Source organism: Mustela putorius, unplaced genomic scaffold (assembly GCF_011764305.1).
Source record: "Mustela putorius furo isolate JIRA1106 unplaced genomic scaffold, ASM1176430v1.1 tig00000580_pilon_pilon_pilon, whole genome shotgun sequence".
Lineage (NCBI taxonomy): Eukaryota > Metazoa > Chordata > Mammalia > Carnivora > Mustelidae > Mustela > Mustela putorius.
Window position 1 is genome coordinate 13,883,667 of NW_025421423.1, and position 16,882 is coordinate 13,900,548.

Genomic DNA, 16,882 nt, shown 5'->3' on the forward strand with positions numbered 1-16,882 from the left:
CCTGAGATCATGACCTAAGCCAAAATCAAGAACCAAATATGTAATGTAATGAGCCACCCAGGCACCCCAGAAGTCAAAGACTTTAAAAAAAAAAAAAGTATTTATTTCAGAGAGAGAGCGAGAGAGAGAGAGCGAGTGAGCATGCACAAGTTGGGGGAGGTGCAGAAGGAGAGAGAAAGAGAGAAAATCTCCAGCACGCTCCGTGCTGAGTGTGGAGTCTGATGCGGGTCTCGACACTGCAACCCTAAGATCATCACTTGAACTGAAATAAAGAGTTGGATGCTTAACGGACTGTGCCACCTAGGTGCCCCCTAAGTTGAGAACTTTAAATGAATCCTCTCAAAGAGTAAATGCCATTATAAGACTTGATTTTGAGACTTCCTCTTTACTTTCTATCTTCTGGGAGTTGGGTCTATATTACCAAAGCTATGATAAAATCTAGAGATATGATAAGGGAACATGTCAGTTTTTTTCAATAATGTAATTCTGTGTGGCTGAGGCAGGGGAAACAGACTGATGGTGAAGTTATCTTCTTTGCTCTGACTGTGGCCACAGAGGCCGGTGACGATATTTCTAAATCCCCTCTGTTATCCCCGTACTCTGCAGATGTTGCTTCAACATTCTGGTGGTATGGTTGGCTCTCTGTTTTATGTTCTAGAGATTGGGAAGTTGGGAGAGGCACAGGCTCATTTAAAGCCTCTTTAGTGGTTATTTGTATGTCTTTTTTTTTTTTTTTTAAGATAGTTTCTCTCTTCTCTACCTGTCCTTTGGACTTGAAAATACTACTGTATTTTTAAGTAACATACATTTGATATATATACTTAAATAAAAAAAATTAATAAGCTTCCCAATTCTACACGTACTAGTTACCTGCACAGTTTTTACCATCTCCTGTGTAGGGTGGGATACATGAGCAAACATAGGATCCATTCGTATTCAGGCAGGAGGCATACTCACTACAGTCTGACCCAACTGCACATTCGTCAACGTCTAAAATGAAGACAGCTTACAGGTAGTGAAGTTGATTGATTTTTTTCTTATATATCAAATACTCCTTTTTTTACTTGTAAATCAGTACATATTGCTTAATGCATAACACTATAGATACCTTTCTAGAGTGAAAATATACTAAATATAGTAGTCACGATCGCATTGCAGACACACAATAAAAGCTATTATTCCCCCATGTTAGAGGTGGTAAGTACGAGAAGAGAGATAGATGGAAACAGTCTCAATATTGAGCCTGGTAGCAATTCCAAATATTTCTGGCATGTCTGGGGACAGCTGCTTTGTCACTGTGGCTTGCCCAGGGCTTACTGGGATGAGATGACATTAACAAAGGAATGTCACAAGAAAGCCTCCGGAATTCGGGAAGACTGTCTCCCAGGGAGCTAGAATGAACCCAGATGGTATTGCCAAGATTTATCTCACCAAGGCACGATGGTGCGATGCCATTCCAGCTCCCGTTATCTGTACAGAACATCCTCGAGTCGCCCAGCAAATAGTAGCCATTGTTGCACTGGTAGGTCACTGTGCTGCCAGCGTGGAAATCCTCCGCTGAATAAAAGCCGTTCTCCAGAGGGGGTGGCACCCCGCAGCGGATGCCTGTGAGGGGGCCGGGAAGAGCACAGCTGCATGAGGACGGAAATGCTGGACGCACATTTTGTCTGTATTAAGCTAGCGGTTCAGTTAAGGGGGACTTTCTCCTTGAGCATAAACGCAGATGCAGAGTCCTGGGGGTGGGAGGAGGCAGTGGCGGGGCAGGGGGAGGGGCAGGCTGTAGCCAAACTTGTGCCCTCAGCATCCAGCTGACCTTCTGGCTCAGAGCGGGCCTGCCCCTCATTAATGAAAACAAAACATTTCTGAAGGTCCCACTAGACACCGTCACGGGTGCTGAAGTTACAGTGATGAGCCACAGAGAAGAGCCCCTGCCTGTGGAACCTCCTCTCTAGTGGGAGTAGAGAAACAAGCCACAGGAAACACACTTGTCAGCGGGGACAGGTGCTATGGAGGAACTTCGCTGATTGCTCCACCTGATGAGGCAGTTGGCTTCCCCTCAACCCTCACTTCGTATTTCCCTACTTTGCTTTATTTTCCTCCAAAGCCCTTATTTCCGGCCCTTATTCTTCACTATAAATAAACCATATTTACTTGTTATTTCCTGTCTCTCCCATTTCAGTGTAAACTCCGTAAAAGAGACTTTCTCCCAGCTGTTGCATCGCTAGGACACGGATCGTTGTCTAGCACATAGTACGTGGTTTAAAATCCCTGAGTAAATAAATGACTGGACGCATCCAACCCGAGAGATCTGGGTCTCCCACCCAGCCGTAACCCTCCTCTGTTGGGGCTCCAGCTCCCAGCTCTGTCTTCCCTTCCCATCCCGTTCCCTATCCCAGCCGGGGGGCAGCCACGGGGCTGGTCCCTTCATCGCCCATCTCCCTCACACAGAGTGAACTATTCCATGAATAGCTACTGTGTTTACGACTGTGGTGTATTTAGCTTTTATCTAGCATTCCTGAAAAGTGTCCCTGTGCTCCAGCATTGGTCAGGAGCTACCGAAAGGCCGTCCACAAAGGCAGCTCACGTTCACAGTGGGGGAGTGGTTGTGTCCACTGTCCTTGATTCAGACAGTACTGCACAGGGTTCCCAACCATCTGGAAGCCTGGATCGCAGAACACACTGACTTTGGAGCCTGGCTTTAAGTTGGCTGATGTGGTTCGCAGATGCGGTACTGATCCTTCTAAAGGTGGACAATCTGCAGGCAGAGAGCACAGGCACATGGATTGTCAGCACCCTCATGGCAGTGTCACCAGGTCAAGCGTCTCAAATCACGTGTTGTGCCAGCCTCTGAGACCGATGCTACTGCTACTAAGCCACACATGCTACAAGGTGACATGTGACCAGATTACTGGCAAGCAAAGCGACTAAAAAAACAAACCCTATTTGAGGCCACCACTTTTCCTCTTGCCACAAAAGTCAGCTGAATTTTTTTTAAGGAAAAAGGGGTATTTTAGAAATATTAATGAAGTGTACTTGTAAGTTATCAAAACCCCTGAATTCTAGGACAGATTTAGAAACCTCTTCATATACACTGAGTTTTATGACCATTCAGAGCTGGATTAGGCAGTGTGTGGGCTGTCACGCCCACGGCTTTTCTCTCTGTGCCATCTGTCCCTAGACGGCTGCTAGGAAGTTACAAGTGCCCATCTCGCACAGGACAGGGCTTTGGTGGCATTTGAAAAAGTAACCATCCCCTTCCTCTAACTCTATTTTCCTAATCTTATTTTACCGTCCTCCAAGTTTTCTCCACAGTGAACTCTGAATTCTCCAATATAGCATGTGCTTAAGTATTAAAAAAATAAATCCTTTGGATAAAGGTAGAGTAAGGGTGAATTACTAGCTACACAACAGACTGACAGGCACACGTTACTTGACCAACGGTGCATTTTGGAATCATCTCCTTTTGCAGGAAAATCTTGGGAATAGTCAAGAGATGGCAGTTAACAGAAGGAGACCATTCTAACCAGAACAGAATATGCTCTTGTGATTGATCTTCACTCTTCCCACAATTCCAGACAGGAAATCAGGCCAGGCCAACACATTTCCTTTTTTGAGTTCCTCTGGGCATGACGTGGCCAGTGACTTCACCTGGAAGTTTAAACATGCGTCTTTAGATAAACCTTATCTGTTTCCGTATGACAGAGTTATTATATCTTAATTGAGTCGTCTTGAAAACATCCACAGATCAGGGGGGAGGCTGGGGAAGGGAAGGAGGCTTTTATGATTTCGGCGGTAACAGAGAAGTCTCTTCCCTCCCTCTCTCTCCTCCACGCCCATCCTCCCTTCTCCCAAATATGCCAGTTGCCAGATAGTCTGAAATTCTCCACCCAGAATTTCTTGTGTCCAGCTCTGCAGTTTATTGAGGTGCTGTAGAGGTTCCCCACACCGCATTCTCCTGTCTTCTGCCTCTGATCCAGAGGTGGGTTAACTCAGGCCTAGACAAGTTCTGCCACTATAATAATAAGGGTAGACATCTGGAAGCCCTCGCTATGTGGCAAACAAGACCACGACTATACCTGTCGTGTTGTGTGTGATCTGCTGAAGCTCTACCGCGCCATCTGTCCATCTTTCACAGATAAGAAAACCAAAGCTTCGAGAGATGGAGTTAACAGTTCAAAACCAGCACAACAAGGCTGTGGTAGAACTGGGATTTGAACCCAGGCTGTCAGACTCCAGACTGGCTTTACCACAGGCTCCTCTGTTACTCTCTAAGCATGGTTTTATGGCCAGCCCTCGACTTCTGCATCTTTAGTCAGAGGGATGTGAACCGGTATTCTGATTCTCTCAAGCTCGGAAATTACAAGGTATCTTAAAATTATCTTGTCTAATGAGATCTAAATACATCACCAAGAAACTGAAAAGGGGATTCACTGAAAGTGACTGCTGATAACCTCCGCCTAGCTTAGTCAACCTCCACCTAGCTTAGTCTATGACCATAGTGTCAAATGATATCGGTGGTCAAATGTGAAAACCCAGAGGCCGCAGTAAGATATGGCATCATTAGTCTATTCACATTTTCACTAGGTTTGTACCTTTGCAGCTCATTACTGTCATACACTGAAAATGGAATTGACCTGCTGTGGAGACAGGACATAGTCCCAGAGGTTCAGCTGGCTTATGGAGCCCACAAAAGACTCAGCTGGGTTGAATCCTTCTCCTTTTTGGTCTTGTTCTTGCCCAACAACTAAGGCACCACCACCTAAAGACAGGAGAGAAATAAGGAGGAAGACTGACTTCATGTCTGTTATTCCAAAAATGCTAACTTATTGAAATCACTGCCAATAGAAAGGTATCGGGGAAAATTGTTGAACAACCAAATTACCTACATGTTTTACCTATAAGGACAAATTCAATATTTTATCTAGAGCAACTTAAACAACATCCACAGAAGGTTTAGGATATTATATTAGATTTACAAACATTTAACTCTAAAAACTGCACATATACATACAGACGTGCATGTAATATTTTATGTCAACAAAACAGGTAAGTTCTGTTTTACCTATGTCCTTGCAGGAAGTCACCTTTCGTGACAAGCTACCAAGAACTGCTCTTCATTTTCTTCTTCTTAATCCTGAAATGCTTAAATTTCTATCACCAGTTCTAAGGTAACTTCTAAATTTGCCAGTGGCAAATTCAATGGAAACGCTTCATAGTCACCTCTGCTGATTTCTCTTTATCATCAGTTCCTATCGGCCATTTCATTCTATTTAACTGTCCTTCCTGGATGTACTGGACGGTCTGTGTTTGCCCCTCCAGAGATACCTGCCACCCTCCTCAACTCTGCTTTGTGCCCACAAAGGTTCACACCATCTGGCTGCCTTGTTCCTCTGGCTTCTGTTTATACCTGCCCAATGGAAGGACCAACCCGAGATAAGAAAGTCATAGGAAAGAGAAGTTTAGTTTCCTGGATACCTTCCTCCCAGGCAAGGTTTAGGTTTGCCTAAATTCTGGCAACAACTCCCACTCCTTGTCACTTTGGGCCCATCTCTTGGGCCATTCCACTGTTGCTAGTCATGGGTGTGTTTTACTGTCATTACTTTGGTTCTCTTAATTCTGCCCACACCTTTGAAAATCCACACTTCCTTAAACTGTCTTTAGTTCTCCTCCTTGGGGGTGCCCCCCGGTTTCCTGCCAGGGCCTGGGCTGATTTCACTTTCTTTTCATGAAGTCATCCTTTCCTGGTACTCCTCGAATCTTTGTGCTCATTCTCTCTTTCTTTTTTGCCTGCCTTTTAAAACGCTGATGCACTCAGGCTTCTACTCATGGCCTCTGCTCTTCTTCCTTCCACAATCTCCCTATCTGATCTCAGTCCTGCCACTTGATATATGTAGAATCCCTTTCCATGATTTCCCAAACTACGTCCTTTTCTTATTAAAGTAATCATTAAAAATGGATACATGCACAGAAGAAAATTTGAAAAAATAAAGCATAAGGAATTCTTCTTATCCAGGAAAAAAAAATCACTTAATGGTTTTGTATATTTCCTCCTAGGTTTTATTTTTATTATTTTTTTTCAGCATATGTGTATGTGTGTGAGAGGTTTCAAAACATACTACTCAGGATCATACTATATATGATGTTTGAATCTGGCTTTTCTTCTTGGACATGGACATTTCATTAAAACTCATTTCATGAGTTTTAATAGCTATTTTATAGATGAATACATAATAATCCATACTTTGCTTAATTAATTAATTAATTAGTTAGTTAATTAAATAACCATTTCTTATTGGATACTGGAGTTGTTTTCCAAGTTTGGTACAAAAGTATCACTGAGATAAGTATATTGATACATGAGTATTTATTCAGACCACTGATTATTTCCTTTAACCTGATTCCTGGCAGTTGCATTGTTGTTTGTATGCCAAGGGTTTCTTTAAAGGTTCTCGACAAAAGTTTCTAAATTGCTTCCCAGAAAGGTTGTATCAATTTTCATTCCAGCACTCTAAAGTGTCTTCTATACTGAATCCTTGCCAATTACATCCTATCACTAAAAACAACTCTGTCAATTTAATATCAAGTGGTATCAACCTATGCTTTTACTTGCATGTATTCCTGTGATTAGAATTCAAACTCAGTATGTCTAAAATCCAACAGAAATTCTTCCTTCACCCCTAGGCCTGCTCTGATAATTGTCCTTTTTCCTAGAATTCCTCTCTCAGCTAACAGACTCTTCGATGGACCCAGTCCCCCCTGAAGCGAGCCACTCACTAAAATCTGTCAGTTGGGGCTCTGTAATACTTATGCACTCCAACTCATCCTTTCCTGCCGTAGTCAGACAACCACCTCCTCGGGTGGCTACTATTACAGTCGCCGTGGTTTATTTTCTGATCCCTTTAACCTACTTTCACTCTTCTATCAGGGTTTATTTTTCTTAAACATAGAAATGCTAGTTGTTTTTTTTTAACCGTAAAGGAAATACATGGTCATTATGAAATATGGGAAAAGAATAAAGAATAAAATCCACCCGCAAACCCACTACCCAGAGATAGCTGAAAAAAAGAATACTTAAAAGAAAAGGAAACACTGCCCCACTTTACCTAATGTCACTTCCTGTTGAAACATTTTTAGAGTTTCCTTATTTACTACAAGGAACCTCCAACCTTTCTTCTTCCTATCATGTATGTCATAGAAGGATCTAAACAGAGCAGGTGGATTTTCATATGTGATACTGAGAATCCTGTATCACCTAGTACTTTTATAAGAAAGTCTGAGTTCTATTTGAAAAGGGCATAAAAGACAGACAGTATCAGCACTGCCCCAGCCTCTACACTGGATATATTTGTGTCCTATATACACTATCACAAAACAAAACAAGCAACCAAAACATACCAGCAATTCCTCTCTTCCTTGGAAGACAGTTTAGTAACCTTCCATGGCTAGCTCAGCCTGTGTCTTGCTAGTCTTACCATGAGTCCCCAAATGTGTTTCTTACACGGAGTCACACAGCTCACCTAGCTAAAGCTTCTAATAATTCACAGTCTGGGTAATCAGGGAGTAGAAAATGGGAGAGATAACTGTTGACCTTTGTGCAGAAGCAAGGACAAAAAAGCTAGCCAATGTGATGTTCATCTAAGTGCTTCCATGCTTGGCATCTAACAGAATTATATTCCTTTAGCTAAGACATACCAAGTATGGGTGAACCAACAGAGAGGCCCACACCACCGTCAGATAGTTTCCCATCAATATAGACCTTCCAGGCTCCATCAGAACTCCTCCAAGTGATGGCAATGTGGTGCCAACGGTCATCATTCACGGAGGGACAGTCTGTTATCTTTTCCTTCCCATTCACATAAAGAACCCAGCTGTGAAAAGATTCCAGGTAACAGAGTCATCAGTCATATGTCTTACTCTCATCTATGGGGCACATTACTATTTTTCTTCTCTTCCTTCTTTTTCTTTCTTTTTTTGTATAGAAAGCATTTTGAGGAAAACCATTACTTCTTTTTCTCCATTTGCACATAGTTCATAGAGGTAGAGTTGACTTATAAATTACACTTTATTGGGGTTCACTGAAAATTAGTTAATGCTTCTTAGACATGATGGGGTAGGAAAAAGTCTTAGGATAATGAGAGAAGTTGATCCAACTTGAGATAATTTACCAACTGTCTAGAATGGAATGGGAAGAGAATTGCACAAACATCAGACTGGTTTCTTTCCTTTGGAAAAGATGTTTTCCTAAGACCAGGAACAAACTTCAGAGGTCTCATACAAAGTGAGTTCTGTCTCTGGGTTGCCAAAGCAGTCACATGGCAGACGAAGTATGTCAATCCAAAGGCAAAGATAATTGGAACTAAACAAAGATGACCAACAAAAAGAGGGTTCCGACAACCATGTTACTTTGGGGAATGTCAAAAATACTAAGCAGTTTGAAATGAAATATCTTCAAAAGCAACTGGAAAAAAAGGAAAAAAATGGGGAAAATCGATATGGAAGATAAGAATTCATTGAATACCTCTCTCCATATCTTCTCAGTCCTTATCCACAGATGTTTTGGAAAATATGGTCTTTTTATAATACTAATTACTTACCCTTTGTGTTTTCCCATTTTCCTTCCCTATTCAAGTAGGTAACAAGCTCTCTCTTTAGGGGAGGTTTGTGCAAATTTCTTGGATTTTGTTTTTGAAAGCTCAGGTCCACTAAGGATAAGGTTTGAGGATGGGGAGAGTTCCATCAGAACAGTGAGAGTCCCATGGACTGAGGAGAGGCAAGAGAGCGCAGTGGGGCCTGTACCCTAATCTGTAGCAACAGGAGAGGAATTTGGGTAGATCTGAGATGAAAAGGCACCACAGAGTCTGTCTCGACTGAAGGTCAGGATTTCATGTGGCCAAGAGCTGTGATTCTGAGGGGCCCACAGAGGCTGAGGCAGTTCATAGCCTAGTGATAAGCAGTGTGGACTGAGGGCCAGTGATGGAAGTCCTGGCTAAGTCTGTGGCTCTTTAGCAAGTCTCTGTGATTTTCCAACAAGCTGTGAGGACCTAAGATAGGAAAAGCACTCAGTAGAGAAGGAAGGAGGGTAACAACTGAGACTGACCTTTCTGACAGCCCAGAGAGATGGGGGCCTGCAGGTGAATTAATTGATCTAAAGAGAAATAAACATCAGCTCTTATACCTGAGTCTACAGATGGGTTCATATTTAATATATGTGTTTCCCATGGGTCAGTAATGTCACTGAAATCCTTGAACCCCTGCAGGCTCTGATATATAAAAGAAAGTGTCGGTCTTAAGAGTCAGAGTCTGCGACTTAGCTCTACCACTCCGAGAGTGTGAGATTTGGGGAAAATCATGGGGAAAACCATTGAGTCTCTCTGAAACTTTGCTTTGCTACCTAGAAAACTAGTTCCTTAGGTCACTGCAAAGATCAATGAAGTAACACTTAGCAAATAGCAAAACACAGTCCGTGCATAAGGTGCTATCATTGAAACTTTGCTTTCTTACAAAACGTGTCCAGATGCTCTGTTTGACCATTGTCACTCTGCTGTCCTCCTGGAACACCTGACCCCCTTACTCCTCTATCCCTCAACCCCAGTGTCAGTTCTAACTTGGTGTCAGTTCTAACTTATCTTGGATAAGATCTAGAGTATGGCTTTCCTGACATTTCTGCTTACCCATTATAATCGGTCAGGAGGAAGGTATTGTCACTGCCATTCTCAAGTGCATAGGAGATCGGTGTTCCATAATTATTGGTGTCATTGGATTTCATCCAGAATGTGCAGGTTACAGCCCAGAGAGATGGAAGCACACCATCTAGCATGACGTAACCATAGATACCCGAAACTTCAAAATCCAGGTTAAAGCCTGAAGACTGGTCTACAACAAATAAGAAAAGAGTGTGGACCATGGGAGGCATTTTTCAATTGTCTAAGGTAAGCAGCAGATATGCAGAACTGTTGTCAAAAAGTCCATTTCAGTCAATGTGATTTTATGGGAAGTAGTTTCAACATAATATATATATAGTATTTACAAAATATACCATACATTCTTTTAAGTAAAAGAATCAATGGGTAACTTTCCCTATGGAAAGCACTCAATAATGTAAGGGATCAGAGAAATAGGGACTAGCTGGAAGGAGAGGTGGAATTGGGAAGTTAATAAAGACAGAAAACACTAATGCATGTCTGTATGCTGATGGAATGACTCCGCAGAGCAGGGGAACTGAAGGTTCAAGAGAAAAGGGGGAGTACTGCTAGGGACACATTCCACCTCTACTCAGGGCCCTTGTTCATCCCTATTTCATGAGCAATTCAGCTCTGCCCCAATCCTGCATACCCCACTCAAGAAAACAAAAGTCCCGCAGCTAAAAGACTCCAGCACCCTGAGAAAACAGCTTAATTCTGATTCTCAGACATGTCTATGGACTCTGAGCTCCTATATCAAGTGTCCTTTCTAAACATGTAGAAGGTGAAGAGTTCTTCTAAATTTCATTTTCTCCATTTTCCCTCTGAGCTTCATTTTCCTCACTTTTGCTATTGGGGATAATTGTAACTAGTCTGCTGGACGGTGGTCAAGATTAAATAAACACAGAGGAGCCTGGGTGGCTCAGTGGGTTAAAGCCTCTGCCTTCAGCTCAGGTCATGATCCCAAGGTCCTGGGATTGAGCCCCATATCAGGCTCTCTGCTCAGCAGGGAGCCTGCTTCCTCCTCTCTCTGTGCTTGCCTCTCTGCCTACTTGTGATGTCTGTTAAATAAATAAATAAATCTTTTTAAAAAAGATTAAATAAATACAAAATGCCTAGCCTCATTTTTGGTAGGTAGTCAGTGTTCAAAACAGATAAAAATTGACATTGTTATGATCTCATTATTTTTAGTATTGTTATTAATAACACTGAGCTCACATATACCTGTTTCACACCTGTTGCCTGAAAATCCCGGCTGACATTTACAACTGTATGAGTTTAATTCATCCACACAGGTGGCCTGATTTCTACATGGGTTGGACTGACATTCATTGATGTCTATTTCACAATATGGTCCAGTGAAGCCTGCTGCACACTGGCACCTGAAAGAAACAGAATGTTACTAACATATAGAAATGCATTAGACAAAGTTGTCTCCCATTTATGACAACACTGTCTCAAAAAACTTTGAATACTGAAAGCTCATAGATGCAGAGAACAAACAGGTGGTTGCCTGGGTTGGGGTGGGATGGAGAAATGGGTGAACTGGGGTTTTGTTTTGTTTTTAATTTAGGAAAACTGAGTAAAACAACTCTGAAATGATGAAACATATTTTACACATCAAGAAAGTGCTTTAACTGTTGGTTACCTTTTATTTTAAAGTTCATTTAATTAAACCTATTTAAGACAATATGTATCTGAAGTGTGTGGCAAAAATAGAGTAGGAAGTGGTTCTGGTCCAGGCAAATTATTTACACACTGGGATTTTCTTTCCCCAAAGAAGTGCTAGGAAAAAATACAAAAAGTTCACAAGCTGTTCCAAAGGCTTTATATATATTAAACCAGCCTTTATAACAATGAGGTAACATTATTATCATTCCCATTTTACAGGTGAGTAAACTGTGGCTCAGAGAGGTTAATCTGCCCAAGTCTCCTTGTTACTAAGTGGTGGATTAGGATTTTAGACCCAGTCTAGGGCCTTGTTCTTCATCAGGATGCTGTACAGTCTCTGTGGTATGCAACACACCATTTAAACCCATCGGAATGGACAATATATCTGATAATGTCAAATGCTGACAAGGGTGTCATGAACCAGGAAATCTCACATAGTGAGTAGAACTACAGTTTGGCAATGTCAAGGGAAGCTGAGGGTTTGCATTCCCAGGACCTGTAATTCCATTTCGACTTATGTGCTCTAGGAACTTACTGCACAGGTGCACAGGACACATGTAGTGAACATTCATAACAGCCTTATTCTATGTGTTTATGACGAATGGGAAAATGAACCATGGTATAATCCTTTACTGGAATACTAATCAGCAGTTAAAGTAAATAAACTAGAGCCAAATGTATCAATCTTGACAACACACAATGCTGAGTAAAAACAAAACCCAAATTGCAAAAGGAAGTATGTAGTATAATAGTTATTATGTAACTGTAAAACTATATTATGCACTGTTTATGTAGCAACCTATGACATCTGAATGAAAAAGATATACACCAACTTCAGAACAATGGTTACTACTGAGGAAGAAGAATGTGTGTGCGTGCATGTGTGTGTGTGTCTGTGTGTGGGTTTTGAGGGAAATCCAAAATGATCTTTAGAAGGTATTTCTTTAAAACAAAAGATGTGAATCTAATAGGGAAAGATGCTAAGGTTTGATAATTACCATGATGAGTGTGTGATTTTTATTGTTCTTGGTAATTTTCTGTATGCCTGAAATATTTTTTAATTAAAAAGGACCTGTCCCATACATGTTGATTAACATTGTTATTAGCACGTTTACACTGGAATCAGGAGCGGGGGATTCTTTACTGAGTTCTCTGTATTCGATGATAAATCTATTTTAGCTAGACTTTCACTCATCTGTATCCACCTATGTTTGATATTCTAGCAATCCAATATCCTTGTCTATGAAATAGGTTCACTTTGGTTACAACTAACGTTCCCTTTGAATTAAGAGAGTTTACCTTCATGTCTCCTCTAGTTAGGACTTAGACAAATTTATAATTCATCGATTGTTTTTGACTCTGGGGAGAATTTAGAACTCTTGTTGTTTATCTGGAAATTTCTCATTGCCTGTGGTTAGGCACCTATATGCCAGAAGATGTAAAAAACCTACGAAAAGATGAAGCTACACTGCTAAGATTTCACATCAAGAGTGAAAGTCTCGCTGGCAGAATCAGTTGCCTATTTCTTCTGGATCGTGCCCTGGCTGTTTGTCGGGGGACAGTAATGAAGGGCACTGAGCCACAAGAGGACTGGGAAATTTTGCAACTGGGTACTTTTCCCCCCTTTCTTTTAACTTTTATAAACTTCCACAGATAGTGGCAAGTTGAGGACAATAAAGTTTCCTAAGATTTTGCAAGTAAGACCAGTCCATCGTTCATACTGCAGAAGCTACAGACCCTGCGAGGGGAACAGGATGTAATATAGGGCCAACTTGACAGTGATGAAGGAGAGTGTTGATTTTCAAACTGTATTCTCCTGGCACCCCAAGAGCTGCCTCAGAAAGACAAAGGATGTCTCCTCTACAAATATTACTGTTTTCAACCACGAAAGGTTAGTTTTCATGTTAGATTTCTTATGAACCAAGGGTTACTAAACTTAAAAAAAAATGTTTGAAAACCACAGATATAGAATGTACACTGGCTCTTTGACAGGATGATGGCACAATTCCTTTTGACGTTGGCTTGTGCAACAACTCTGGCTAAAACATAAGACACCTGACAATGAGCTCTGTCTAGTGCTTTGGTATTTATTTCTGTGTTAGTGTGTTTTCTTTCATCTTTCATGACTTCCCAAGTACAGAACGGTGGTTTTCATATCTGGCCATGCATCAGAATCATTAGAGAGCTTAAAACATATAGGCTATATTTTTTAAAATTACAGACTCTACTCCAGACTTAGTGAATCAGAACCTCAGGTGGTAGGGAGAGTCTACCGCAGCCTATCCTTGGGCTAGAATTAGGGAGTGGCTGACTTGGGACTTGAAGGAACGCTCCATAAAGGCTACAGAACGACAGAATGGTTGAGAAAATAAAATCAGTGCAAAGGACCACACTTAGGGCTTTACCTGAAGCTACTGGCACCATCTTTACACGTAGCTCCATTTTTGCATGGTTGACTGAGACATTCATCCACATTTTTTTCACACCGGGTACCCAAGAATCCAGGAGGGCATTTGCACAAGAATCCCCCAACCTGATCTTCACAGAGTCCATTATTTAAGCATGGGCTTGACTGGCATTCATTGACTTCTGTTTCACAGTGCAGGCCTGGGGATGAGGGAGGGTAAGAAAGAGCCCAAATGTTAACCCGCCTGGGAAACAAAGATGGAAGTGTGCACTTCCTGGAGGAAGTTGCTCCTGAAGGATCAGAAGGGAAGCGGCCGGACTACTGGCCTCTCACACTGGTTTGAGATCCACTCTTGAATGGCTTTTGTAAGGCATTTTAGGATTGTGTTCTGGATAATCTGCTCTTTTCATCTCAGGTCTTTCTGAAACTAACATTCATAATAGACATCTAATTGAGGCTATGTTTAAAAAAAAGAAAACTAGCAAATTTAGTTCAAAATTTTCCTGTTTCTTTGACCTTGGCTTTTTCCTCTGTTTTTTGACATTGCCTTTTTCCTTCACTGGTCATTTTTTGGGGAACTCTCTCTTTATAAATTGTATATACATATATATAACTTTTTATATATGTGGGTTATATATATATGATATACTTATCATATTGTTTAGCATCTATTTATTTCCAGTTCCTTCTTGAATGTTTATCTTAGCATATAAACTCTTGTCTTCTCTATGTCTCTTTTCTTTCTGTCTCCTCTCTCTCTCCCTCTCTCATTTTCTCTCTTACACACACAGTTTTTTCTAAGCTATGTGGGAGTAACTGCACCTTGATACCCTTTGACCCCAAAATACTTCAGCGTGAATTTCCTAAAAAATAAGGACTTTCTCTTGGCTAATCACAGCACAGTTACAAAATCAGAAAATGAACCTAAACATAATATAATGTTTTAAAATGTAGTGATTTGCGGTGCTTTTCAGGACAATGCAACAATGCAGGAAGAATGGAAACATCTCACCTGTGTATCCTTTCATACAGGTGCAGAGATAGCTAGCCAAGCCATCAATGCAGGTTCCTTTATTTAAACAAGGACTAGAGTTACACTCGTTTATATTCTCTTCACATAGCTTCCCTGTAAGGAATTGCAGAATATTTTAACTGGAGGAAATGTGAAAGGAATTTTAGATGAATATTTTCAAGCAAGCTGTTCAGGTGTAACAGCAGAACAATCAGAAATCGTGGCTAATATGTTTGTGAAAAACTTTCCTCTTTGCCAAATACATTGAAATAAGATGTTTTCTTCCATTCTAGTTATTGCAAAAATTTTCTAGCAAGAAATCTGACATTCAGCATACAATGGAAAATGATAACTATGACTATCTAGCTTTTTTTTAAATTAGGGTGACAACTATGATCTATTTTAAAAATTTTATATTATTTGCTAAATGTTCACCTCTTTGTTGAATTTATTCCCTGAGTTCTTAAATATGACTTGCTTATCTACTAGTTGCAGGTTTGTACCCTTAAGAAACATATCCCCAGGGTGCCTGGGTGGCTCAGTGGGTTAAGCCTCTGCCTTCAGTTCAGGTCATGATCCCAGGACCCTGGGATCAAGTACCACATAGGACTCTCTGCTCAGCGGGGAGCCTGCTTCCCTTCCTCTCTGTCTGCCTGCCTCTCTGCCTACTTGTGATCTCTATCTGTCAAATAAATAAATAAAATCTTTTAAAAGAAAAGAAAAAAAACAAAAAACATATCCCCAATAATCCCACACACTCAGCCTCTGGCAACTACCATTCTACTATCTATTTCTTATTTATTTATTTGAGACACGGCGAAAGACACACAGAGAGAGAGCCCAAGCGGGGAAGAGGGTCATAGGGAAAGGAGAAGCAGACCCTCTGCTTAGCCCAATGGGAGGGAGCGAGGGAGCCCAATGCAGGGCTCAATCTCAGGACCCCAAGATCATGACCAGAGCCAAAGTCAGATGCTTAACAGACTAAGCCACCCAGGTACCCCTCTACTATCCACTTCTATGGGCTTGCCTTTTTTAGATTCCACATATAAGTGAGATCATACAATATGTCTATCTCTGTCTGACTTATCTCACTTAGCATATGCCTTCAATTTTAATCCATGTTATTGCAAATGGCAGGATTTCCTTCTTTTTATGGCTGAATAATATTCCATTACATGTAACTCAATCACGTTTTCTTTATCCATTCATCCCTTGAGGTACACTTAAGGTTACTCCCATATCTTGGCTATTGTGAACAATGCTACAATCAGCAAACCTTCTAGATAATGATTTCATTTCCTTTGGACAGATACCCAGTAGCAAAATTGCTCGATCATGCAGTACTTCTGTTTTTAATTTCCTGAGGAGCCTCCATATTGTTTTCCATAGAGGCTGCACCAACTTACCTTCCCACCAACAGTGCACAAGGGTTCCCGTTTCTTCACATCCCCACCACCACTGTTCACTCTTGTCTTTCCCTGATAGCCATTCGAACAGGTGTGAGGTGGTATTTATTGTGGTTTTGATTTCTAGCAATGGAATTTTAATGATGCCAAGGTTTATATTATAAAAACGAGAAACTTTCTTCTTACCTGCATAACCAGGTGGGCAATCACAAATGAATTCCCCAATTAGGTCTTTACAAATTCCACTGTTGAGGCAGGGCAGTGAGCTGCATTCATCAATGTCTGTTTCACACTTTAAGCCTAAAATGCAAACAAGATACTGAAGGAAGTCAAAGAGCAGGATCAACAGGAACAGAACGTGATCATTTAAAGGTAATTATCTTAATAATCTGAATTTATAGGGAATGGTAGTGGTGAAGGAAAGAGCAAAATTCCTTAAGTGCTACCATCTAGCTAAGTTTTTAGTGAAAGTACTAGACTCTTTCTAGAGACCCCAGATATCTTGGGGCACCTAGCTGGTACCGTCAGTTAAGCATCCGACTCTTGGTTTTGGCTCAGGTCATGATCTCAGGTCATGAGACTGAGTCCTGTGTCAGGGTCTGTGCGCAGTGTGGAGTCTTCTTGGTTTTCTCACTCCCTCCTCCTCTGATACCCTGCCCTGTTCTCTCTTTCTCTCAAATAAATAAAATTTTTTTAAAAGGTATCC

The 16,882-nt window shown here is 41.2% G+C and overlaps 1 protein-coding gene across 4 annotated transcripts in view; it reads right to left on the reverse strand.

The window, feature by feature from the left end:
* Positions 1-16,882, reverse strand: part of SVEP1 (sushi, von Willebrand factor type A, EGF and pentraxin domain containing 1) — a 178,145-nt gene that overhangs the window by 59,756 nt on the left and 101,507 nt on the right. For 3 of the 4 annotated variants that reach the window (XM_045081688.1, XM_045081686.1, XM_004747785.3), the window contains exons 22-32: positions 16,363-16,476; positions 14,771-14,884; positions 13,757-13,958; positions 10,905-11,062; positions 9,672-9,873; positions 7,693-7,868; positions 4,635-4,759; positions 3,525-3,648; positions 2,585-2,755; positions 1,432-1,605; positions 871-990 (exon numbers count right to left, since the gene is read on the reverse strand). In XM_045081688.1, coding sequence (XP_044937623.1) covers positions 871-990; positions 1,432-1,605; positions 2,585-2,755; positions 3,525-3,648; positions 4,635-4,759; positions 7,693-7,868; positions 9,672-9,873; positions 10,905-11,062; positions 13,757-13,958; positions 14,771-14,884; positions 16,363-16,476 — 1,680 coding nt within the window. The remainder of the gene's footprint in view (positions 1-870; positions 991-1,431; positions 1,606-2,584; positions 2,756-3,524; positions 3,649-4,634; positions 4,760-7,692; positions 7,869-9,671; positions 9,874-10,904; positions 11,063-13,756; positions 13,959-14,770; positions 14,885-16,362; positions 16,477-16,882) is intronic. The other variant, XM_045081687.1, reaches the window with a different exon arrangement.